At 42.1% G+C, this 26,963-nt stretch overlaps 1 protein-coding gene across 2 annotated transcripts in view; it reads left to right on the top strand.

Annotated features, from left to right (window-relative positions):
- The first annotated feature begins 1,275 nt into the window (after positions 1-1,275).
- Positions 1,276-26,963, top strand: part of LOC132990657 (ephrin type-A receptor 7-like) — a 177,899-nt gene continuing 152,211 nt past the window's right edge. Inside the window, exon 1 of one of the 2 annotated variants that reach the window (XM_061059009.1) lies at positions 1,276-1,555. In XM_061059009.1, coding sequence (XP_060914992.1) covers positions 1,477-1,555 — 79 coding nt within the window. In that variant the 5' untranslated portion in view covers positions 1,276-1,476. The remainder of the gene's footprint in view (positions 1,556-26,963) is intronic. The other variant, XM_061059010.1, reaches the window with a different exon arrangement.

Below are 26,963 nucleotides of genomic sequence, written 5' to 3'. Positions count from 1 at the left end.
TGTGTGTTTTTGTAGAAATCGTAACATATCGACCATCATTCAATCTTGACTTCAAATCTGCAGTCATCCAAAAAGTTTAAGTTTCTTCTTCTAAGCTCTCAGTGTTATCGTTACAAAAATCAGTTTGTTGCTTGTCAATCAGCTATGAACTGAACTCCTTCCCAAGCTGAAATGTGACACTGATCAATTGAAGCCAGTGCTTGATTATGTGTAGGTAACCGTAAGTGTGTGTGTTACTATGATGCAAAATGTTGAAACTTCATTCTTCCCCCCTCTCAAACTCAGCAGAAGAGGGCTCAATAATATTTTATTTTTTGAGCAGAACACTAACGCCGAGACCTCTCACTTTCAGCAGCATCAGATCAATAATCCCCTAAGAGAAGAAATGATTTCCCTTATAGAAATGATCTCAAGTCCATTTTAGACTTTGGGTGAAAAAATAAATAATTAAATTATGCTGTGTTTTTGTCAATGTTAACTTTCAGAGCATTTGAAGACACCAATGGGATTTTCTCTATGAAAAACTAATTTTGTAATTTTCACATTTGTTCTAAAGTACTTAAAAATATATATATTATTAAAAGTCCAAGACTGTTCCGGGTGCTTTTTGAATTTTTGTGTTATCAATTTGTGACTTTTTATGAACAGCTCATACCTGTAGAACAGTGGTTCCCAAAGTGGGGGTCGCCAGCCACCAAGAGAGGGGTCGCGGGTTGCCTTCCATAAAAAATAAAAAATCATTTAAAAGTGCATAAGTATATATTTTTACCCATTTTTGTAAATATACAAAAAGTAATCCAATGTCATATAAGACAGAATCATTAAGTGAAATTAATGTGGACATTTATTTTATTGTTTTTAGGCTGTTGTATTATTTTGTGTTACTTAAAGAACAGTGTAGGGTCCCCAGTTTCTGTCACCCTTATTTTGGGGGTCACGACCTGAAAAGTTTGGGAACCCCTGCTCTAAAACACTGAACTGGCAGTGAGGGACCCCCCCTTAGGAAACAAGATATTTTGATCAGTAAGTGCAGGACTCTGTGAGCAGAGGAATAAAACCTTCACTATGGTATTAAACAGAAAATATCCCGAGCCCCCTCCACTTTCTCCACTTTCTCCACGTTCTCCAAAAACACACAGCCTGTAAAAAATGCACTACACTGCGAGTCTGACTCCGCTGATTGTATTCGAAACACCTGCGCGCAGATTTCCGGTTGCCGCTCACTGATAGGTCGACCCTGGCGTACCCTCCACTCCACATCCACACTTCATTGCGCTCTCGCGGTGTCAATCTCGCCCGGTAAACCCTCCCCCGAGATATGAAATAGGCCGTGTGGCTGCTCGGATCCAGCACTATTTGCCCAGACGGCTCTTCCGCTCCTTTCAAAAAAAACGGTGAAGTGCGTCTCTGCTGCGGTGCGTTGCGCGCAGGCTTGGAGAGAGATGACAAGAGCCCCGCGGAACTGGCCAGACAAACATGGATCTCTGTAAAACGCTGGTTTCGGTGCTTTGGATATTATTGCTGAACATAGAAGGAGCCTGTCACGCCGAGGAAGGTATGTTGAAACCCGGTGTGTGTGTGTGATGATTTTGGCTCGCTTGTACCCAAACCGGTCTCCGCAGCAGCAGGGAGCGATGATCGACAGACAGATGCCCACACAGCGGAGGAGAGAGTTTGGCATTTTGCACTTGTCCTGTGAGAGAAAGGAATGTGTACTGTATCCAATAATTTAAAAAAAACCCAAACATTTATACAATCGAAGTTAAAACACTCCAACCGTACTTGTAGTCTAAATATGAAAACCTGACGCGTCTCTGGAAGCTGTGTGACAGATTTTACGCATTTGGTGCTCATAAAACTGTAAGCGTTTCTCTCCAAATAATCCACACATGCGAACAAATCAGAAGCTTTTACACTGTACAATGTTTGTCACTCCGTGGAAAGAAAAGTCTTGATTGACAAGCAGGGCATTTTATTCCAAAAAGCTCGTCAAAAAAACGTTCAATGTATCTTACACAGCTCTCATTTGTGCCGACTTCAGGGAACAGATGATTAAAAACAGGTAGTGAACTAAATCACTAATGTAGGAGATGTTTTAGAGACAAAAACTGAATAAAATGATCATATTTGTTGCTGCCACAGACTGTAACGGAGCCACAGTCTGCTTCAATATCTACTTTATGATTTATTCAGGGAGCAAAAAGTCAGATTGGTTCCCGTTATGAGAGAGAAACATCCCCGGTCGGTTGTCACAAACACTAACATCTTGTGCTCAGCTTTTTTTGCCTTGGCATTTGTGTGCAACTGGTTTTCTTTGTCTTTTTACATCCTCTCGCAGTCTCTGATGCTGAAGCATTAAACCCCCTCTGCATGCCTTTAAACTCTCCTCTCATTTATTCTCTGTAACAAATACTCCCTCTGTCAGTTTTTTAACAAGTGGTCAGCTGTTTGTCGGAAGTAATCCAAGGATCATTTTAGAAACAGAAAGACAGCAGAGTAATGTGTAATCAAGCTTTTATGCAGATTTTGGTATCTGGATTTGGATGCGGTCTCTCCTCCTGCTGGGGTTCAACAGTTTACCTGCAGCCTGCACTCACAAATAAGCAGACACATTTAAAACCTACATAACTTACATGATCTAAACTTATGAACAGTGCAGTGTAAGAGTGTGTGTGTGTGTGTGTGTGTGTGTGTGTGTGTGTGTGTTTTTGACTTGCCGGCTCCAGCAAAAGCCAGGAATGTGATCCTAATCAGTTCCTAGATGCTGAAGTGGAAAGTAGCATAATGTGGGTCTAAAGAGGAGATTCATAGACGTGCACACACGCTCATGTAGCACGCAAACAGTCATCATCATTTCATCACATATGAACAGTGTCCTTTATGGACATTTGGCATGCATGCACACTCCTCATCCATACATCATTGACACACATTTAATGCCCTCCTGTGCACACACACTCGCCTGGCACGTACATGCAAGACTTGCATGCGAGCCTTCTCATGAAACACGCTGCATGGTGTGACATCTTCTCGTACTTAAGAGACCGCTTTAGTGCGTGCACACAGAATCAACCCTTTTTATTTCAACACACTTCTCTCCAGCTTTGGATGCATCACACACTTAACACACACACGCACGCACACACTCAGACTCATTGCCAGATTGATTCGGTTCCCTGGAATGCTGGGTAGCCGGATTTGGAAGCTAGCTTTTGTTTAATTGATGTTGTGACAGCGATTAATTGCTGTGAAAGCAATGTGCTCCTGAAGGCTGCTATTGGCAGAGAGTCTCCTCGCTGTTCTCAAGGATTTGGGGAGAGACGGAAGAAGAGAGTTTTTCGCTTCTTTTAATTTTCCTCTACCATTTATATGCAAATCAAACGAGGCGATTGAACTACCTGTTTGAGTGAAACTCTTCTGTGAGAGCTGAGATTCAACAAAGGAAGTGTGTGCACAAATCGTCCCTGTTTTGACTAAATTTGGAGCGTCTGTTAAAACCTCCTTTTAGATTATATTACAGTATTTATGTGTCTCGTTGCTCACTAATTGATGAGATGTCTTTTCTTGCAGAGCGTCCTTGTGTCTAGTTGAATCTTTCAGCAGCTTAGTTTTACATTTTTACACATCTCCCCGTCTTTGCTCCTATTTCATTCTTCCTAATGTGCCTTTTTTCCTTCCCTCTTGTTTTTTCCTTTTTTTTGGTTGTTCTTCTTCCTTCCACTTTTCCTGTTCTTTGTTCTGTTTTTCGTTTGTTGTATCTACAAGACAACATTTTCTCATGTTGTAGTTCTTTCCTTCTCTGTCCCATCCTCCAGTTTTCCTTTGTTCTTCCCACCGTCCATATGTCATCTTCTTCCACTCCTCCTCTCCTGAAAATACCTCCTGCATCCTGAGCTGACTTAGCAAACACTAATATGTTGGAGGGGGGTTTGAGGGGGGGAGGGAGCGGGGCGTCCACTATCCCATACACCTCACACGCAGTCAATCTAACCACCCCCCCCCCCCCGCCCCTCCCTTCAGGCGGCTTTTCTCATTCCTCCACGCCTCACCACTAACACACCTTGGCATCTCATCGGGATCTCATTTACTTCCTCCTCCCTCTCCTCCCTCCCTCCTTCCTTCCCTCCCTCCCGCTGCAGCCATCCATTCTGCAGCAGGCTTGAGCGAGGGCACCGGCTCGGCGCAGAACAATAGAGAGGCCGTCTGATGGAGAGAGAGGAGGGAAGTGATTGAGGGCGAGGGAGTCTCAGGCGGTAACCTGTGGGATCATCCTGTTTGTGCGCGGGCCGCGTGCAGCTCCGCTTGATGCCCTGTCATGTCTCGAGTCTTTGGAGGTGACTCGACTGCACCTTGTTTGCTGGCAGGCTTTGGAATGGCTTTTCTTTACCTGCAGTCTTATTACGCTGCTGTGCCTCAAAAAAGCACCCCGTGTCATGTGTAATTTACAGCTGACATTTCCTACCATGATGCTTTGTGAAGCTGGGGAAAGTCACTGCATTCAGACTATAAGACATGTCAGAAACATCTGGAAAAACAGACAATGTGACTGCTGCTCTGAGTCTGAAAGTCATCCCTGGTTCCTCGATTAAATAAATGCATCATTCCTTCAAAATCTGTCTCATCTTCAAGTTTAAAAATCTGATAAGTCAAGCACCCTTTGTGAAAATACGATTCCCTTTTTAGTTGTCATCACGTGTAGTGTGATGCTATAGCACAGAAAATAAAGGTCTGCTGCTGATGTTCTGTGTGAGTGCAGGGACTGTTTTAAGTAGCAGAGCAAAAGGTAAAAGTTTCAGCTTGTTGGAGGATTGTTTGTCTAACTTTTCTGCCAGTGACTGCAGCTTTAATTCCGTCTCAGTGTCCCCCGTTGACCCCCTGTGTGTATGTGTGTGTGTGTGTGTGTGTGTTTTTGTGTGTCGAGAGACCGTGGCTTTGTGTGTATGTGACTGATCTCCTAACTTACCAGGGACTCTGATTCTTTTAGTTTTTCACCAGTTTTTCTCCCATCTTTTTTGTCTTTGTATGTTTTATGGAGTGGAGTCATCCGGCCTTGGACAAAAAGTGAAGTTTGGTGCTCAAGCTGAGACATTTTCCACTTGCAGCGTTGAATATTTTAAGCTCAAATTGCCCGGCACAGGAGGACAACTTTGCTTCTGAATAGTGTGTTTTATGTGTGAGCGTGTCCCTCTTAAATCTGCCTTGAGTTCAGTTTGAACCTTAAGAGCTACAAATATCGCTGTTTTTCTTCCGTCTCTTGCCTGCATCGTTTCTGTAGGTGTGAAGCTGCATTTTTTTGACTGCATCCCAGCAGACTTTTAGTTTAAAATTGTATTCCGCAGAATCATCCATTATCAACTTTCTGTTTACTAAGTGATCTGCTGCAATGTGCATTACAGTGAGGCAAAGGCAATCTGTGAATTATTGCTTATTTAAGTGCTTTTGTTGGGACTACAATGCAACAGTCGTGCCATTTATTTGGACCAACCTGCCGTATCATGATTTTAAAAGCCTTCCAATTTCTGTTTACTGCTGACTTGAATGCAGCTTAATTAAACCGACTATGCAATATTAAACTCCACTCATATGTCACATGATTGCTCGATGATATAATAAGCACTTAGAAGCGATCTGATTGACAAATACTGGGTTTTTGTTTTTTTTACCAACGATTGCCAAACTGACGGTGGAGGAGCTCTCCACCCTCCCAGGCTTCTAATGGGACTAATTGTGTGTGATTGATGCCGGCTTATTTCTGCTCTGCTGCCACTGCCCGTGCCGGGTGGGCTGGCGGGGAACGGGCCTTGGACCCGGATCAGATGATGGCGACCTCGGCGAGTACGAAAGGTCAGAGTGATTTGTGAAGATGGCAGCGGAGTCATTTTCAGGAGGGACGAGGGGGGGGGGGGGGGGGGGGGGGGGGGTTCCATCCCAAAAAAAATGATGCATTACAAGCAGAAAACGAAAGACGAGGTGTGTTAGGTCGAGGGGTGAGAAATAAGTGATGCCGGGTTGGAGCGGGGAAAAAAAAAGCGAGGGATTGGTGGATGAGGGAGTGACAGGAAGAAAATTGGAGGCGAGGAAAAAAGCGAGCGAGCAATGAGGGAATTGTAAGCTGCCAGCACTGCTTTGTTCCACACCTCCTGTATGTTACATGTAATCAAACAGACCAGGGGTTCCCATAACAAGTCAATGCAGCAGCCCGGCCACATCCTTATTTACCTCCCAATCCAGTGGAACACATCGACTGAGATGGAGGGATGGATTGTGTGTGTGCGTGCGTGTCCATTGGATCCCAATAGGGTCACCTGATTTCTTTTGTCCGGGGTGAGGACGCAGCTACAGCATCGCCGCTGTTCTGCTGGATCGGCAAGAATGAGCCATCAGCAGGATGGGAGTGTGTTTCTTTGTGTGTGTGTGCGTGCATGTTGTGGGATTTAGCAGGTGCTTCAGCCATATTGGACAGTGAGGAAGGGGCTCTGTGCAGCTGTGATAGATGACGGAACTGCAGACGGGCTGCATCATTTTATTTGATGAATCTATGCGGAAAAACAGCTTCTTCAGCGGTTGATTACTTGGATGCACATTCAACATTGTCTGCACATGTTTTCTCCATGTGTATGTCTGCCTTTACCTGCAGTCTATATAAGATGCTTTAAGATAATTTCCCACTGTTGCCTGTAGTGTTTGGGCTGTTGTCTTTTCCTCAAATCATCCTCACACTTTGCAGCTTCAGGAAGCCGGTTTATGTTTGGCTGTCTTCCATAAATCTTAAACAACTTGTTTTTATGGTTGATTATCTGAAAATATGATGAAGTGTTATTAATTAGGTGCGGGTCATAATTGAATCAATGCAGCAACCAAATGAATTCAGCATGGACAAAGAAGCTGAGATTACTCCATTTGAATAGATCCTGTCCCGCCCAAGGTCCTCCGTCTTAATTTTTCAGCTCTTACATTTAACTGCAGAGCACATGTGAAACCTATTTTGTCATTCTATTACTTATGGAGGGAGAAATAAACAGCTGCTGATCCACTTGAACACCCTGAAGTACCCCTGGGGGTCCAAGGACCCCCCTGTGAGAACCACTATACTTCTAAAAACTAACATCACTTTATGAATAAAGTAAATCATAAATGCATGTCAAACATTAACACATTCCAGTGTCTCTTTGAGGAATATTTACTGCTATTTTAATTTTATTTCATGGAATTTAAATAGGTTTTTTGAATCAATGATAATCTAAGTAAAGAGTGAAAATGATCGGTACTTAAGTGGAATATAAAGCCACATTTGCTGTGGTTAATTGTCAACATGGAAGAAATTACGATATTTAAAGTCATTAATTTACTAATTTAAAGACTATTGCCACACACTGCATGTGCCAACTTCGTAATTAAAACTTGCTCTGTAACCATAGGCTGTATAAAACATCAACGTAGTCTCACTGACATCACACAATGGAATCAGAAGAGGCATTCTGAAGCCCAACGATGGCTGCCACCATGTTGAAAATGTTGACTCCACAACTTACTTTGAACAATCTAGTAACAGAAAAAGAGGTGGAAGTCAAAAAGCGACAACGTTTCTACCTGTCATTCAACTCGGCCACGCCCCTAATTATACAAATGTATGAATAACTGTTAAGACAATGAAATCAAAACTATGAGTTGCGCCTATAAAGAAATGACCTCTTGATACCAAAGTCGTTTTTTTAAATGTGTTCATTTATTAATTTTACTGAAAAAACCTTGGACCTTAAAAGGATTCTTTGGCTTTTGGAACCAGCCTGAAGTGGACAATCGGGCAAACTGCAGTTTTGTAAGAAACGTCCTCATTGGCTCGATATTTTTAATGCTAGAGTTTCTGCTTTGGCAGCAGAGAATTATAATTTTTTGTCATCTGTTATTTCATTGATCTACAGACAATGAGAAAGTGGAGAAAAATGAGAAGTTACAATTTCCTAAAGCAGGAGCTGATGCTTATTTGTACAAACTACAATTAAAAACCCTACGATGTTCAATTGTACCTCATAAAAGACGCATTTTATCCTCACATTACGAATCAAAATATATATATATATTTTTGCTTTTGTTGCTGCTGTAATAGAATCCGTCCCCTGTAGTTCACATTTAGTAATTTAAGGACTTGAGGTTCACAGGTTGTGCTTCATCGTAAACGGGCAGTCATGTTTTTTTATTCCCAACTTTTCCATTATTTGCAAGGTCACCCACATTATCATAAAGCAGAGAGGAAACGAACAAGTGTCTGGCTGAAAGCATGCATGAGTGTGTTTATTCTTATATAATAGAGAGAAAAAGATAATCTAACGCTGCACACTGTTAGCAGAGCAAGAGCTGCTTTAGCAAACACATCCAGAGCCTTATGTAAACATCTCAAGGGCCTGTTCTCCAGAAGGTTCTCTAAAGGTTATATGCAAAAAAGTTTAATAAAAATAACTAGATAATTTTTTTTTTTAAATATCTCCCACCACCCACACCAGCAGCATCTTGTGTATGAGACATATTTCCAACTGATTCTTATCCGGATGTCTCAAACATATTATTCATCTCTGCAGCCTTTGTTGGGATGCTAATGGATTAGAGGAGTTTTTCTTTGGCAGGCGTTGCAGTCCTGAGGTGTCTAAAGTTGATGAATGTCACTGGTGTGTGTTTGTGCAGAGCTGGAGCTGTGCTCTTGGCAGAAGTTTGTGCTCAGGGTGTTTTGCATTGAGAGTAAACACGAACTGCATTAATGCAAGCCCTCGATGTGGGCGGGCATGCTGGGAATAGAACTGACAACTCGGCGGAGCTCAGTCAGTCCAACACCCTCACATTCCCAAAGATTTTCCATTTCATTTCCTTGTATTCCGATGGTGAAAACATTAACACCCACTCTTTTAGACTTGAGTATGAAAAACAAACTCATGAATACAGATCCAGTATATCAATTGGGACTTCATACTTTCTGCATTTCATTTGTGGTTGAACAAACTGGAGCTACTGGTAAAATACAGTTCATGGCAACGTGAACATTTCAAAAACCTGAAACTGACAACAAATTTGTGTTGACCCCAGATCGGTTGGTTTACCAATTGTTGGGTTGTATCAAGTCAACTTTGGTTATATTCTTTAATAATTATGTTTAATTATTAATAATATAAATAACACTATCATTAAACTATGTTTAATCAACTCTTGGGGCACCACCCTGTAATCAGGGAAATATAATCAGGGAAAACACAATTTTCTACCTACCAATGAACAACGAAGGTGGACTCACATTTGTATGATCCGACCCTGCACCCTGTAATACAGCAATAATTTTTTTAATTGGCTGTTGTGAGGAAAATGCTTGGGAAGGAATTGTAACCCATGTGTTTGTGTGTAGAGGCAGTGCACTACAGGAGGTTAAATGTGTTGCCCTTCCTTTGAGATGTAGGCTTAGAGACCATCAGCCTCAATTTAGGCTGGTTTAGGAGGCCACATCACACTGTCATTGAGGTGACAGAGGTCCACTTGGTTTGTAAAAGGCAAGGAACCCATTCTTGTTGGAGGAAACGCTGACTTTGTAGACTGTATTTTGGCACAACAGTTGAATACTTCATTTTGGTCAAGTGGAAATACCGAACAAGTCCTCACTTCCATGTTGTCAAAAATGGCAGCTGGTTCTGTTGCCCAAAGCTCCAAAATATGAGAATCTAAAAAAGAGAAATCACTCAGAAAACAGTCAAAATTGAGCACCATGGCTAGACACACTGAATCTATCGAATTGGATTGCCAAGTGTGGCTAACGTTAGCAGTGCTAGCACCGTCAGCCTTTGGTCCTCCTTGCATGTTAATATCTATGTGTACAACTTTAATTCAATTTTTTTCAAAATAGTGCTGAACTGCAATGCAACACTGTCTGTCCACTGTGCTGGTTTACATCCAGGAAGTAGTGCATTACGGCAGCGGGACAGTCGCCATTTACAGGAGCTACTTGCAAGGGTTACGACATTTCATCATTTAGTCAAATCACAAACATGCCTGGTGCCTACAGGCTTGAATGAGCTGCTGTAGTTAACATTTTGGATAAAACGCATTGAAATAACATTTTCGGTTCTTTTTTTTTGTTATTTTATCTCAACATTTCGTGGACTGTTCTATCCACTACCAGCTCCTTTCTATGCAGACCTTCTTTGCAGTTGTCATAATCATTAAGTCAGTTCCATATATATTTCCATATCAGGTCACCTGCTGCTGTAAGATTTTATGAGGAGAGTGTCATCTGCATAGAGCATTTCATCATTTCATTGTTACCATCAGTCTGGGAGACATGCTTCTTTAGACACGAGGTCATCCAGCTTGCTATGTGCGTTTTCAGATTGGCTGCAGCTGAGGCCATATTGTCCGGATCCAGTTATGTAACAGTTATGAGAACAGACAGGAGTGACTTCTCATCTTGTTAAAACATAACTCTGCAGTGCTTTTTCACGTGTCTGTGTACCCAACTGGCTGTCCATGTTTTAAAGACACATGAGAAACCACGTCTATTTTTGCCCGTGCTCTCAGCAGTCTGCTCTCTTTCTAGCCATCGCACACGTAAACACACACGTAAACACACACTCACACACACTCACACACACACACGTGGCATACTCGGAGACCTCACACACTTCTACAGCTGAACTCGGTGTATCTCTCTCCCATCATCCTCTCTGCTTTGTCAGTGTCCGCCTCACTTGCTCTGGGTCTCAATGAGGATGGCTGGCCTTCAGATGCCGCCTCTTAATGTGCTTTCCATGTCTGCTGACACTCCCCTGCAAAGTCTGAAACCGATAACACATGCCAGGAGAAGTACATTTTGTGTGTGTGTGTGTGTGTGTGTGTTGCAGATGAGGTGAAAAAGTCTGCAGCTTACATTAAACATGTTTATTATTGTACATCCTTCTGCACTTCACTGCTTTCTTCTCTTGCTCCTAATTAACTGCTGCATCACGCTTCTGCACTCACCCTCGCATGTTTCGCCGCCACAAACCGCAATTTCTTCTATAATCACGGCAGCATTATTTATAAATGTGTGACGCTTTTCTGTGCATTGTGCTGAAGCATTTTTTAATCTGTTATGTAACAATTGGGCACTTAAAGAGGAAAGAAAAGCCCTCCAAGGTCACCAAGACAGCAGACAGTCATAAAGAACGAGGGATGTCCTTCTAGTTGACTATTCTAAAGATAAGAACACACTTAGGAAAAGAATTATGCACAATTTATTGTGACATGGCTGGACGTGGGATCACAGTGTCGCTAACTTTAGCAGTGCTAGCATCGCAAGCCTCCGGTCCTCCTTCCAGGTGAACTTCCATATGACTTGCCTGGATGTGGGATGCTCTGGTCGAGTGCTTGTATGCCATTTTAACCAGGGAAACAATGTTGAAACATAAAATTGGCTAAATGTGGCACTTCCCTTGTATTGACTATGAGTTTGCCTCCAGTTGAAGCTGTATGACAAGGAACACAGGTTACCCCGGTGTATGTTTGTTGTATTTAGTTTAACTTTCGGAAAAGTGAAAATCAATTGTTTGCTTCTGAACAGAACTCTATTCAAAATCAGTGGAGTTCTCTTTGAATAAACACTAATCAAGATTGATGTTAAAAAAATATAAAATTGATATCACAAAGGACTTTTTTCGTCATCTAATTCTCAAAATGTGCTGCCTGTTCCCTTCATACAAATTCAAAATGATAAAATGTCCTGATGCAGACTCAGGTGTAACAGCTAGAAGCGGCAAGTGTGCTTTACGCAATAGCCTCTCTTTGAAAGTAATTTTAATGTAGCCCCGAACTTGAAAGAGAAGACAAAGGCGCTCCTGTGAACTCCAATTTTCACTCTTTTTTTCTGTTGTCAGACTTGTAGCATCACACATGTTAAAAATCTCCTCAAGCCCCCCTGCCCAGCAGTTTCTATGTAGTCCTTGTCTTTGCTTCTGATCCCTCCTTCTGTCCGTGCTCACTGGTGGTAATGACCGTCATGTTGGAAATGTGTCCGGCTGGGCCCCGTAAACCATTACCCCGTGCCTTGGAAACCCCATTAATCTTTCAGAGAGGCGTTTGACCTTTCAAACTCATTAACCACAGCCAGCGTGCAGACAGACGGGAACACACACACCAACCTCAGACACACAAACAAGCAGCATGTGCACACTGAACGGCTTAGGCAAAGTTGGCACACAAACACTTGAGGTGTGAACGCACCGACGTGTGTCCAACTGCCAATATCGCCTCTACCAGGTTGCCATCGCAGCCACTCTCTTTATCGCTTTGTCTCCTCCGCGTCTGTCCTCTTCAACCCGTCTCTTTTCACCGTGTGGGTTTGGTCAGTGACCTGGAAAATTGCCCGACCTTTTAATACGCAGCTTCCTCGGTGATGAATAAATACATAAATCGCACGGCTCCAGCTCAGTCACTTTTATGATCCCCCCCCTCCCTAACCCACAGTCTCCCCCCTCATGTACACCTCATCGCACCCCCGTCATCTGCACCCTCTCCACCCCCGACACGGATGAGGAAAACCGGTTGTCTTTGAGGCAAAAAGCCCCCCGCCGAGAAGACAATCCATAATGAAAGGGTGTTAGCGGCTGGGCTGAGGGCGAGAGAGTGAGAGCAGCGTAGATGGCAAAGGATGTAATGGGGGTGAGTGGGCGAGGCGGGTTAACACGCCAGCATGGGACCTGCTCTTCTCAGTTTATCAGAAGGCGAGCGCGGGAGTGAGAGAGAGAGAGCTTTTGTAGGTGGAAGAGGACGTGAAGTAAGTGGTGAGAGGCAAAAAAGGTTAACGTAGCAGCATGGGACCTGATCTGTTCGGTTTATCAGAAGTGCCAGTTATAGCTGAACAGGCTGTAAAAGGCTAAGTGGGGGGATGAGAGCAGAAGAGACTTATTCTGCTATGTTTACAGAATAAGAGAGGGGGAGAATGTCAGGAAGTCAGGTTGCAGATGTCTATAAAGCGGCTGTTGTAAGGAGAAAGATTAATATGATTAAAGGTAATGATCGTTGTTTTTTAATCAACAAAGGGAGGCGATGTCTACATCTAGTGATTCTCTCAATAAAACATTGTGTCCATCAAAATGAGCTCAGTGCATTTTAATCCTCTAGAAAAATGTGTGCATCCGCATGAACACAGATAATACGAGCACATTGAGGACATTAATAGAACACTGCAGGGTGCCTGAACCTTTTTGATGGTTTTAGTGAAACCACACCAATGACCTCAGACAACTAATGGGTATTATCGGACGGTAGGAATCTCTGTTCTTAATACTATGAACGGTTAAATGACCATTACCTTTTTTGTGTTTCCAGTTCAAGAACTCACAATGTTTGTAGTTCTCCGAGTGCCTCTCCAGCCTATACTTTAAAGTAGGGCCCGACCGATACCGATATCGATATTGGGGAGAAAAAAAAATCTGATACCGATTCATCTGCAGATATCTTTATTATGTCCGTGCATTGATTCCTCAAATGCAGTTATTAAACAATTTATTTACAACGAAGACAAGATGGTCACTCAACTGGAAAGTAAATGAAGAAAAAGAAAAGAAAAACGCACTTCAGAGCAGTCAACAAAACAAACCAGAAGCAGGAAGTAAAACTTACCTGTATCTCTGTTTGACTTTCTTCAATGCCTTCTTGACTTTAGCTCTCCTGATTACATGAATATGTTGCTAATTGCTGTTTTAATATGACCTTTTTGGAACTGAAGAGGCCAATGTGTGCTACTGATGTGTATACATCTGAATCTTGATCCATTTTTCCCCCCCTGTTCTCTGTAAGTTGTTGCCCTCTTGGCGACTTGACATGCATGTCATTATACAAACCATAAGTCCGTTCTTTAACATGTGTGCGTTTTTACGTCTCTCTCTCTTTTGTGTGCTTGTGCTGTGATTGCAATCAGAGTGTCATCAGTGCAGGATGGTTGGGTGAAGTATGCTCCTGTTGTTCCTCCGCCTCCTCCTCTCTGCTATGTATGTAAATGAAAAAATAAATTAGTTTGCCAGCCAATCAGCGCGCCAATCAGCACGCCAACCAGCCAATCAGTTAGTCAGTTACCCAGCTGGCTGAACAACCCACCATTTAGTCAGGTAATCTGGCAACCAAGCAGCCACTAAGACAGCTAGCTGGGGAGCCATTTAATCAGGCAGCAAGCCGTCAGTCAGAAAACTCTTCAGCTGATATCAAGTCAGCCAGATGCCCGTTGCCATTTTGTCTTCCTGTCTGTCAGCAAGCCAGCCAATCAAAGAGTGTGGCATTTGATTAATCAGTTACTTCAGAGAGCAGCAGCCAGTGATTGTCTGTCAACAAAACAGTTTGAGCTCCAAAGGCGATTCTTCCCGTTGCTGTATCTACAATATGTTAGTACAGTGACATCTCTCTGAACTCTTATCCTGTCAGTTTGAAACTACTCGATGCATAATCATGCCCCAAAGCATCAATCATTCGCCCTGGCATACCAAAAGAGGAAAACATTTGTCCTCCGGCGATATACAGATTCAGTAAAGAGGGTGAATCTAGCTTGCTGTCTACCGCAGGTGCCAGACCCAGGGGCTTTATTTGCTAAGAAAATATCCAAATCCAGTAACACCAACAGTCATTGAAAGAATACAAAAAAAAATCAAGAGAAAAAGTACAAAGGGATAATGAAAACTCTTCACCAACTGTTACAAGTAGAATTTATGTGCCCCAGCTGGAAGACTTATCCACATTCTGGCAACCCTGGCACCCTAAATCACCCTGATGAACTGGGGATTTCTCAATTTTTATTTGAAGTTCTTGGAAGGAAAACCTTTTCACTGAACCCTGGACTTAAAGTTATCAAGTCGAAGAGAAAACAATGTAGCCATACGGCAAAAATAACAACGTATACCATGCTAAATAATCTATCAAGTTCTGGCAAATAGAATATATTACATATACTGTGAAGTTCAGGCATTGTTTCGGTAAGACCACACCAACACAATGTGACTTATTTAGCAGCTAAGATAAACATTCAGGTCTCAAGCTAGCTGCATGTCCAAATAATGCTAGCACATCTTTGTCGCTTGGCTAGTTGGATTCTCTGAATTTTGTTAGGATACTGTTGGCTTGTCTTAACTTGAGTAATGGAAAAGTCTTACTGTCTTATGTACAGTGGTTTAATGAGAAGTGTTTCAGTAAATCGAACGGCGTACAATCCAGCCAAGACCAAACCAGCTAGCTTAAAGAGGCTATACAAGCTGCACAAAGCTAGCTCAGTGTGTAATGTAAAGGAGTCGCTAACAGTGACAAATCTGCGGAGAATGAATAGAAAGAGTAATTTAATTTATTGTTAATATTAACACCATTAGATTAGTGGTATGTAGAAGTCCTGTCTTCTTTATTTTTTATCTTTTTTGTTTGTCTTCCTGTCGTTGCCACAAAGAATCCGTATATGGTGACTTAGCCACTAAATTAAATCTAAACATCAACTGTTAAAAAATAGCCTTTCCTTTTTCCAGTTTCACCTGTAATTAAAGCATGCAGACTTGCATTGATGTTGTTTTCTGATGGCTATTGTTTTGTACCACAAAGATTTTCATACACTTACTTTTAGATGCATACCTAAAAACATGTTAAATGTCCTCCTTGTTGTGTAAATATGACAAGAAATGAACGGAAAAAGCAATGTTTAAGATCCAATAATGAAAAGCATTTATTTCTCGTGTGCAGCTTAAGCTCTGAAATTATTACACCGCTTTTCAGTATCTGCTCCTGGTCCAGCCTGTAGCTAAACTCTAGCTATGGTTATTACTTCTCTGCTGAGAAGGTCTGAATGTGTTGGTGTGTGTGTGTTTATGCACTGTAATTGGTATGCCCTCATGTTTAATATGTTTCCTACTGGTAGTCCTACAGCTCTTTTCTGCATCTGCATTGCTGTGTGTTTGTTGGGAACACCATCCATGGATGAATTGATTATAATGGGATTATGTAGGGATATTATGAGGGTGTTGGCAATGTAGGCATTCCATGTGTGGAGTCGTTGATTGTGTAACCTCTATTTCTTGCACTTAAATCTTGCACGGGAACAAATCACAAGAAAGACAATTTGTGTTGTTTGTTCTGTGAAGTTATTTGCTGTACTTGTGGATGGCTTTTCCTTTTTCTCCTTTTGTCAGAGGGGGGATTATATGTGCATTAATTGATGTCTTTGCGAGCGAGTCATCTCTATGTGCATATTTTCTCCGCGGTGAGGCCTGCTGGAGTGGTCAGATGGTCCGACTGGTATGGAGCTGAGGCGACTGGGATACTCTCTCCAGGGCAGATGGGAAGGAATGCTTTTGCACAGGACGTGGCAGAATAAAAAGCACCTTCCTCCCTCTCCTCGGTTTCCCCCCGCTCTCTCTATTGCTCTTTCCATCTGTCTCTACCTCGCTCTCTTTCGCATTCTCTCACTCCCATCTCACACAATTGGACTTGGCAGTGTTTCAGGGATTGAGTGGCTTGAGTTAATGGCGAATTACCTGCCTCTCTGAAGTCTTCAGTGTGTATGTGTGGTATTATTGCCGAGCGATAAAGTAATGGACTTTTGCTGGAAGGTCATTTGAAGGAGCCTGCCACTAAATCACTAAATGCCACTAAAGCATTCAATGAAGCCTATTCATTGGCCCCGGGATTGAGCAGATTTACATGTGAATGTAAATTGGTCACCAGTTTGCGGAATGCAATTGTTTTCTGTGCTGCAGAATTTGTCTCCGGCACACAGACTTTTAGCTCCAGTAATCAACTTTCAGCACCGCAGCCAAAAACAACATTGGGCTTTTCCAGCGACCGTCAACCTCCATACATTCAGTTTGCTTAGTAATTGCAGTGTGTGTGCGCTCGCTTTTTGTGTGTGCCCTCGTGGGCTTTGAAGGATTTTGACGATGACGCAGAGAGGCAGCGCCACGCAGACGGCAGGCTCAGATGGCACCGCACAAGACTTGAGTCAATTAACGAACCAGCCGCCAATTATGAAGCCAAGATGACTAAGAGTGCTTTTCTTCCAGCGTCAGTGTTGTTGGGAGGAGTTGCAGAGAGAAATAGTTTGTGTAAAGATGCAAATATGGGAAGTCCCTAACTTGAGTAGCTAGTCATGGCTGGAATATTTTCATTTCCAAGACTTGGATGTGATCTACTGTGGTCACTTATTTCATCCAAGTGGGCTCAGAACTTCTAATCAGTGCACTGCTTTTAATTTCAAGAGTCACTTCAAGTCCTAGAAATCATAAAGTGTGATCACACCATCAATGTAATGCTAAATAAGAAATGTCTTTTTCGGTGTCCCTGTTTTCTTAATGTGTAATTTTTGCTCAGGTACTAACACATACAATCAAAAGAAGTCATTAATTACGTTGTTTCATTAATGTTTCCTGCCTAGATTAGCATGAAAACAAGACAATCTCTGCGTTCCCCATTCTTTTCTTTAGGTTCTGTCCTCTCCAAAACGTCTTCTTCTTTCATTTTGCTTTGTCATTCCCTTTTGTTCTCACCACGCCGGCTCTGGGACTGAAAGCTAGCCAAGAGCTCAGAAAAAAACACCCGACAGCAGAGTCAATTTTATTAATGAATATATTACCATGTCCTTGTATTCAGACTGAGTCCTTGTTTCTTTTCCGTCTTTCCAATATTCTGAGAATCTGTGAGAATGCGTGTTTACAGAGGGCCTCCCAAAAAGTCCCACATCTTCATTTACCCACCCACACGTGACAAGCCTACAGATGCACACTTGAAGTCTCAACAGTCACTCTCGGTTCACATAAGCCCACAGACATGCAGCATGAGGGGCAGGCTTGTTTTAAAAAGGACCGACCCCCGGAGGATGGAGGCTGATGAAAAATTCAGTTCAGTTGGTCTAAGAGTGGCTTAAAGAACAAACTGGTTTATTCCTTCCTTTTTGTCTACCTCTTTGTCATGGAGATGTTGTACTTACCTTGTCTTTCTCTTTAATTCCTGTGTATTCCTCTTTGGTACAGTTAACAAACCTCCCTGTATTTGTCTGTTCTGTGGAAACGACTTGTAATTCTGCCATGATTCAAACCGTGTGACCACTGGTCACTGGGCAGCGTTTTATGGGTGACATTTGCCCTTCCACTTGGCTTGTTCAGCAAACCTTCTGCTCACTGAGACCATGTGACCACAGCAGTTGAATATGTTTCTGACCCGTGACTTGGATCGGTTTGAATTCATACGGTGAAGCTGTGGCTTTGTAACAATTAATGGGCTAAACCAAAATCTGTTAACAATTAAGCACTTTGTGCTCATGAAAGCTGATTTTTTTTTTCCTACTGATTTTTAAAATCTGTAAAATGGGTTTATAATGCGTCTGAGTTTTTCCTCTCTGGGATTAACCTTCAATGTGAGGTGTAGATTGAGTCTCTGACTCCATTGTGTGGATTTTCTATCTTAACCTTCAAAATAAAACCCTCAGATCCGATATGCTTTCAGCTTCCCCCAGCTAGAATCATCATGGCACTCATCAAACTATTCCCCATAGTCATCCAAAACACAGACAACGAAAATAACATAAGAATAATCGTTATGACGTAGGTCTTTTTCAAAAGTTCATAATTTATCGTTCATTTAAAATAGATCATCATTTACCAGGTAAAACAATCGACTATAGTAAACCCCATTAACAGTTACATACAAAGTAACATTTTTGTCAAAAAAAAATATGATGACAGTTGCTTCAATAAGCACATCTGTGTTACATGGCTGTGTTGAATACTTGATTCTGATTGGCCAGTTCTGCATAGCAATGGTCTGCTGCTATCCCTCTATAGATCATGGTTAGCAGAAGGGGCGTGGCTTCACTTCCACATTAAGACCAGCCAGCGTCCGTCTCCGCGTGTCTTGGCTCCAGATTACGTCACCATTTCAGGGTTATTCCACCTTCAAATCTCTGCAAAGTTTTGTTATAAACAGTCTATGGTATGGAGATGATCAGCCTTCAAAATAAAAGCCTGAACAGATTTTTCAATATTAAACAGAAAACAAGTTCAGGTCTTAACTTCATGCAAAGCAAATATTAGATCACAGGCAGAGTATTTTTAATCCACATTCTAAAGGGTCATAAATAGTTTAACATAATTTCAATTATGTTTTATTTCTGAGCTTTTTCTTAATGTTGTTCATCAAGTCAAAGCCTGTTGAAGGTCTGTAGACATCTCAGGCAGACAAGGGCAGGAGGAAAGGCAGCCAGGATGACGATTGAAATGCAGCTCGGAGAGGACAATAGTGAATCTAATCTGTTTATACAACCTCACCTCCAGTCTCCCTCCTGTCTCCTCTCATTTCAAACTTGACAAACAAACAAATATACACACTTCATACATACACGCACACACACACACACACACACTTATGCACACCCCCCCACACTTTATGAAGGAAACAGAGGTCCTCCGCTTATCTCACAGGTGAAATCTGGAAAAATGGAAGTGTTGCATTTGCATTTTAATTTGCCCTCAATCAGGCATTGTGTTTGGTGTTGCAGCGAAATTGCCTGGTGTTTGCACCGCGTCCCTATTTATAGGAGCTCCATGAGAGACGGGCCCTAAATTCAAATCTGCCTTCTATCACAGTGTATGGAGATTAGGCTTCGACTCTCGTCTTCTCCTTTGTTTTCTTTTTCTCCTGTCACTCACGCTCTGCTTTTCCCTCCTGCTCCATCTTTTCATACTTTTCTTTTTTTACATGTTTTTTTTTTCTTCTTCTTTCCCCCAGCACACAGTTTTCTCCCTCTTCCATCCCTCGCTTCACCTTTTTTTCCCCTCCTCATCCCAACCCACCCATTTCTCATTCTGAATGCACAGATTTCATTAGCGATGCTGTGTGCCACGCTACTCGCCTCCTGAAGGGCTCCAGCAGCCATGGAACCACGACCCTGCTCTGCACTCGTCATCTGTCATCTCATCCCTTTTTTCCCTCCACCCATCCCTCTGTCTCCCCCTATGATATTTTTCGCCCTCCCTCCTTCTATCCATTCTTTCTGCTCTAGCCGTCTATAACATGACCATAAGCTGTATTTGGCCGACGCGGGACCTCGTTCTCCTCGCTTACAGCTCCCTGCAGTCCACAGCGGTGGAAGTTTAACTAAAGTGAATGCAAACCCTGATATGAATGTGCAGGAAATGATGTGTGAAGGAGTGTGCAGTAAATGGTGCCAGAACAGCTCTCCTAAAGGTTATTTTACAGCAATTTAGTTGAACATACACTACAGTTATTCAGGAACTACTACATCTCCAAACTTTGATAGTGACACCTACACTTGAGTTTCTACAGACACTGAACGCACCTTTGATTCCTGTAGTAAAAAACAAAATCTAGTCTTTATTATTTTGAACTAAAAACAAGGTTAGCTTAGGTTAGCTCGAGCTAGCTTACAGCCCTCTCTGACCTCCTGTGTATGCCTATGGGTACCAATGAACACTTTTTAAAAAACAATTAAACATTTCATTTTGTGTTGATGGTTTTTTAAAGAACTTCCCTTAAATCTACAAAGCTAGTTGTCGCCCCCCGGTGGTGGAATGAACTTCCAAACTCCATGTGATCTGCAGAGTCCCTCTGCACCTTTAAGAAAAAGCTAAAGACCCAGCTCTTTCATGAATACCTACTAACTTAATGATGATGGTCTCCATATTATTGATGATGATGATGGTAATGACGATGGTTTTTGTTTGATAACGACGACTTATAAGATGGTTTCTATACTGATTAGAGCTCTCAAGAACTGCCCTCAATGTTGTGCTTTGCCTCTGGTCACTTCCTGTGAGCACCTGTGTGTCCAATCAGACTCAAAGCTGATCGTTTGCTCTTACTGACATTCCCTTTTTTCTAGATCCTTGCTTGTGTTGTTCTTACTCTCTGATGTACGTCGCTTTGGATAAAAGCGTCTGCTAAGTGAATTGTAGAATTGTAGTTGTGCTTTATTTCAAACTACCTGTTAGCAGTGTGCAGTAGGTGATTTCTTTGTCTTAAAATAATACTTCCAATCTGTTTTTGTAACGTTCAAAAACAGTAGTTGTTGGTTATAGAGATATCAGATAATTGCTGTAAAGGCTAGTGTACAGCCTTAAATGTTTTCTATGGAAACATGATTGCTGTCACTTTGCTTTCTCAGACGTAGGTTAGACGTATCTGCTATCAGCTTATTAGTCTCAAACAAAAGAACTGAGTGTGCTTGAGGTTTTCTCCCTGCATGTACAGCCATCTGTGTAAGGTGCTAAAAGCACCTCATAATCAAATGCCTCAGTCAATCCATCATCTGTGATTTGCACACGAGCTACAAAAGGCCTGAAGGCGTTCTGGATGTAAAATGAGGTGCACATACATTTAATCAAATCCCTCTACAAGCTCACTCGAGGTGATCTGATTGGTTTGTGTACCGCCCGGTCGTGTAGACGCAACCTCTTACTCAATAGGCTGAGACCTCTGGGGACGTGACCCCTGACCCCTGAGCCCTGCGCAGGGTGTTGTGGTTGTTTGATACACGATGTCAGGGAGGACTTTAGGGGTCAAGACAGATGATCTTTGCCCTGTAACCCCTCAGGGAGCTGTAGGTCAACTACAGGGCTTAAAGCTACCAGTATGGAAGTGTGTGTGTGTCCACTGTGTCGGGTAATTTATGTTTAGGGAAAAGTGTGTGTGATTAATATGTAGCAGAGCAGTGAGAAAAGGGATTCATTACATGTTGGTTTTTAAAGATAAACATGTAGGTTAATGAGCTGTAAAAGTCTGTAAAAATGTAACTGTGATTGAGATTTGTGTAAGAAAATGTTTCAGTAACAGTACAAAGATTTAAGTTCCTCTAACTAGTGGTGACATAATTTGTAAAACACCCATATGCTCTCTTTGAATTTATAACTGCTGTGTGTGTTTTCAACAGCCCCAAATCTGTGCCCTATTAGTCAGGGCTAATTATGAAAATGCTATTTTTCCAGGCAAAGTGTCTAAGTGTGTGTGTGTGTGTGTGTGTTTGTGTATTAATGGTAACGATTAGTGAAAGCTGCGCCGTCATGTTGATGGACTATAATTACCTAGAGCCCCATCTGCACATTTTATCACTCAACATGTTGCTTCTCTCGCCACGCTACATGTCTGTCCTGAGGATGTCGGCTCCATCATGACACACATCCTCTCATTTGTAAATTAACAAGCATGTACGGAGACACGCAAAGACACACAGATGTCCTCTCGGTTACATAAATGAGTGTCTGCTGGTAGATCTTTTCTGACAGGCATAATGGAAAAACACACTGATATAAAGAAGTGTCATTTTCTATCCAGATTCAGAAGAAGGCTCCCTTTTAACAATGAAGCAACCAATTGTTTCCTCAGAAAGAATATTCCTTTGCAGATATCTACGGGAACAAGAGAAGCAAGCACGAACTTGAAACCTTTCACATGTTTTGCATCTCAATCAAAATAGTTGGAATTTTTTTTTTTCATTGCAACTCAGGACAGACATGTTTTAATGTATTTTATGTTTTAAGAAAAAGCCTCGATTTACGATTTATAAGTAGTGTATGCACAGATCATTAAAGGACTGTGATGTAGTTGTTATGAAAATATAAAATGGGTTATATACAGTAGGACTTGTTAACAACTTAGGTGTAGATACAAATCCTGCTAATCAATACTAATATTTAAGATACTCTGATACGCCCCATGTACGTAGGCTGAAGTCCTCCAAGTGGGCAGCCCCGGTTCAAATCCGACCTTGGGCTCCTTTCCTGCATGTCATTCCCCTCTCTCTCTCTCCCTGACTCTATCCACGGTCCTATCTCTATCATGAAAGTAGAAAAGTAAACATTTAAAAAAAGAACCCTCTGGTATATCACTGATGTTAATGAACTACATATTTCTGCTAACACTGGCGAACAGTTGTCCCGTATGATTTTACCCAGACAGATGTTTTTTTTACTGTTTAAAGGTATTTTATTGATTCCTTCATTTATCAAGCTCATACATGTTAGCGTAGTGTATTGGGAAATCGTTATAACGCTCACTGTGCAGGTGTCATGTTTGTGTTTTCCTGTGTTGTCTGAAGCAGAGCCCTCTCTGTGACGTTAAATACAATTATCTTTCTTCCCTTCAGTCAGTTCTTTTTACTAATATTTATGGAACACTGAAGTCTGCTCTCAGCTGAGCCTCTATACACACACACACACACACACACACACACACACACACACACACACACACACACACACACACACACACACACACACACACACATATATATATATACACTGAGGGGCGGTGTTGACACACACAGACATAAATCCTTCTAATACTTTTGTATTGATTTAAAACGGAGACACATGCTTCTCAAATGTACAGGACGAGGAAGCCGCAACTTGATAATCCAAACTTTTTCATTAAACCTGACAGAACAATAGAACCAGACTGTAATAGTGGGACTAGTCTGCTGTTTGGTGACAGCAGGCGCTTATTGAAAACCCTGCATTAAATAAGATGGACTGTTAACGTAAAGACTAATGGGAGCACCATTTATTCATGAGCTTAAAGGTACTTTTGCTGTTGACCAACCAAGTACAAGCACCAACAAGTACTGTTTCTCTATACCCATTCTTATTAACAACTACAACATCTCCTATGGACGTTTAGGTGGAGGTTAGAGCTGTGCAAAATATGACTGCAAAGGAGAAGTTAGACATTGTTATCAACATGAGCAAAACATAAAAAGTGTCATTTTATCCGCTTCACATGCTTCTTCTGCCTATTAATGGTAAAAACGGGAGCTCACACTAGTCCACACTTACTGCTTGTGATTTCTCTTTTCTTGTACAAACCATTTTGTTGAATTTTTCTGAATTTCTTAAATGTTAATATTAAGCATGGGATCAGACGGTGGAGTGAGTGAGAGGGTATCACAACATGCAGGGCGGCGCTTCAAAAAAAGAGGCCCAGCTGGATCCAGACTGCGGATGCAAAAGTCACATGGCATGTGCCCTGGACATCTTGGCCAGAACACATGCCATGTGACTTCAGCGTCCCCGGTTGTGACTGCATGGCAGCAGATTCTGCACACACACACACACACACACACACACACACACACACACACACACACACACACACACACACACACACACACACACACACACACACACACACACACACACACACACAGTTCTGTTGCAGCCAGAAACACATGAATATCTCTCTGAGCAAAGTCACAATTCCCTGCTTTGACACACAACAAAACTGATAATTGCAAGCTGAGAAAAGACGTCCTCGTTCGCTGCGCCGCGCTCTCACCAGCCTCTCCTTCCCGTGAAAACCCGGCAGCTGCCTCAGGCATTAGCGCTCACAGAAGTGTAGTAGCAGCGGCAGTGGCGGCCCCGTGGTTAACAGTTAGAGGAAAACAAGTAATTAGCACCGATAATTAAATCCTCCATTCAGCCAAGCAGCCCGCGCTGTACAACCAGTGCTGCCTTTTTTTTTTACCCATTTACATCAACAGTAGAACTGGTCCGTTCAAAAGTGAGGAATTAGCCGATTAATTCTGCTCTATTATCGGCCCTGCGATAAGCAAATAAACAATCGACTGTGCAGAACTGAAATGTAATCATTTCTGGTGGAAAGACAAAGGAGAATGTTTTACTATTTATAAGATTTGTGCACTATCAGTGTCACTTCCCTGTTTTTAGCATTCTGTCCCATTAGGTTTCTGTTTACCTCCGGGGGAAGTCATCAGTAATGGAAGTGCTCTTTGTCTCTCATTAGAGCAGCTCTTTGATTTCATTAATTACTGACCTACTGCTGCTGAGCTTTGGAACAATCTGGCATTCTAACCACTCACAGTGCTCCCCTACGCATTATTTATTTATCATCTTGACTTGATAATTAATAATCTTGATTTCCCAATGAGTCCCAATCGGTTCGTGTGTGTATATTTGCTAATCAAGAATGAACCACTCGCTGTCGAGCGTCACTATTTCTACAAGTCACGTTCTTTCTCAGCATTTTTCCTAGAATGTCATTTTATCCTTTTTTTTGTGTCTTTGTATTTGAACTACTGCAGCAGCAAGTCTCTCATGGAGCAGTCGTCCTCATTCTGCTGATGAGCTCCCATCTGATATGAATCTAATATCACCAGCTGCACCAGCACATCATTAAGCGTTTGTTGGAAATGAGCTAAAAGGCAGGATTCCATTAGGGGAAAGTTTGTAAACGATAAAAAAAAAAAAAACGCTGAATGAACGCGAGTTTACATTGAGACGAGATCAACATCTGGACAGCGATTCAAGAAGGCTTTCTTTGTTTTTAAAGCTACCCTTTACTTGAAGAATCGACAGCTAGCTAGTACTACACCAGCTAAATTGGTGGTGTTAACTAGTGCGGCACCAATAACCAAGACAGAACCTCACTGTGCCTACAATGGGTAGGCATGCTTCAGATTTGAGATGTTCCAATACAATTATTATAGTTTCTGATACCGTTATTGATACCTTGACTAATGTGTTGACCTTCACAGAGTTCCTCTCCGATATTGGTGCATAAGTTTGTTTTGGGGCTTATTGGTTATAGTATGTGACTGATACATTGACTGGCATACTTGTTGACTCTCCATACCACACATTTAGCGGTATAGACTACACCAGTGCTTCCCAAAGTGTGGGCCGTGGGCCGCGAAAAGCCCTCCACCAATTTAAAAAATAAAATAAATCACAATAATGATGATTTACCACGAGTCAACCCTTTAAGTGATTAGTAAGGCGTGTCATGACTATTCATGGACATAATGTTTAGTAAACTTTTGTGTCTATCTTGCCATAATATCATGTTGTCATGTCCAATAATTTACCCTTAAGTTATAGCTGTAGTCATACAAAGAAATTTATAACGGGCCCCGGAGTAATTTTGTATTTCAAAGCGAGCCACGGCAGTCTTAAGTTTGGGAAAGGCTGGACTACACCATTATTGGTATTGCCATTGGAACCACTCTACTTTTGATCAGCCTGTGTACGAGCCTTTGGGTTTGTTATTGCCTTGCTATGGTTGAAACCATTCTTTTTGAGCGGCACTGTTTGTCTTTGTGAAATTAGCTTTCATTTGAGGGAGAACTCACACACACTCTTTGGTGCTGTTTTTGATATTGTTTGGCTTCATAGATTGGTTTATGCACCATTTTTATTTTCCTCTCTGAAAGTTTGCAAGATTATAGCTAGTTTTTGATTTCTCCTTTGGTCATGGTTTATTGATTAGAGGAGCACCCAAAGGCCTTTATTCACGTTGCTTTGTCTTACTAAAATAAGCACTTTTATATTGCTTCCCATTCCTCAATAAGATGACTTGACACCTTCCAATGGACAGGAGTCATAATTCTGCCAAAGGTGTTGCCTCTTGGAAGTAAACAGATCGATTTTTAGGTATTTCTGAAAGGACTTGACGCTGTTGTTGTTGTTTTTTTTTTTTTTCTTTCGGTGGACTATCAAACAAATCTGCACAAACACAATATTGAATCTTATCTTGTTTTCGTGTTCATTTCATATCCTCTCATCCCTCATCCGTCTGTCTTGTTGAACCCATGTTCTCACTCCATCGGTCTTGCCGTTCGATCTTCCCTCATTGTTTTTTATCTACCATTTATTCAGGTCTTGTGTCAGAAGGGACAGGCGGTCTGTTTTTCTGCCCTATCGACTTCTACGACCGGGTCATCTTTTCTCCTCTCGTTCTGCCCCTCCGTCCCTGCCTCGCAGAGCTAGTTATGGAGCCTATTGACTGATTGGCTGTCGGCCCCATCGATCCCCAAGGTCGCACTGCTGGCTATTGACGAATGGTCCCTCGATGCCCTCTCTCCCCTCCCTCCCCTCATCACCGTCTCCCTCCTCTCTTGTATTTCCCTCCTTCTCTCCTCTCTATCCGGCCCACTTTATCTGTCACCCACCTCATTTCATCCCACA

This window comes from Labrus mixtus, chromosome 16 (assembly GCF_963584025.1).
Source record: "Labrus mixtus chromosome 16, fLabMix1.1, whole genome shotgun sequence".
Classification (NCBI taxonomy): Eukaryota; Metazoa; Chordata; class Actinopteri; order Labriformes; family Labridae; genus Labrus; species Labrus mixtus.
The sequence above is the reverse complement of the archived record's forward strand: the minus strand, read 5'-3'. Positions and strand labels throughout refer to the sequence as shown.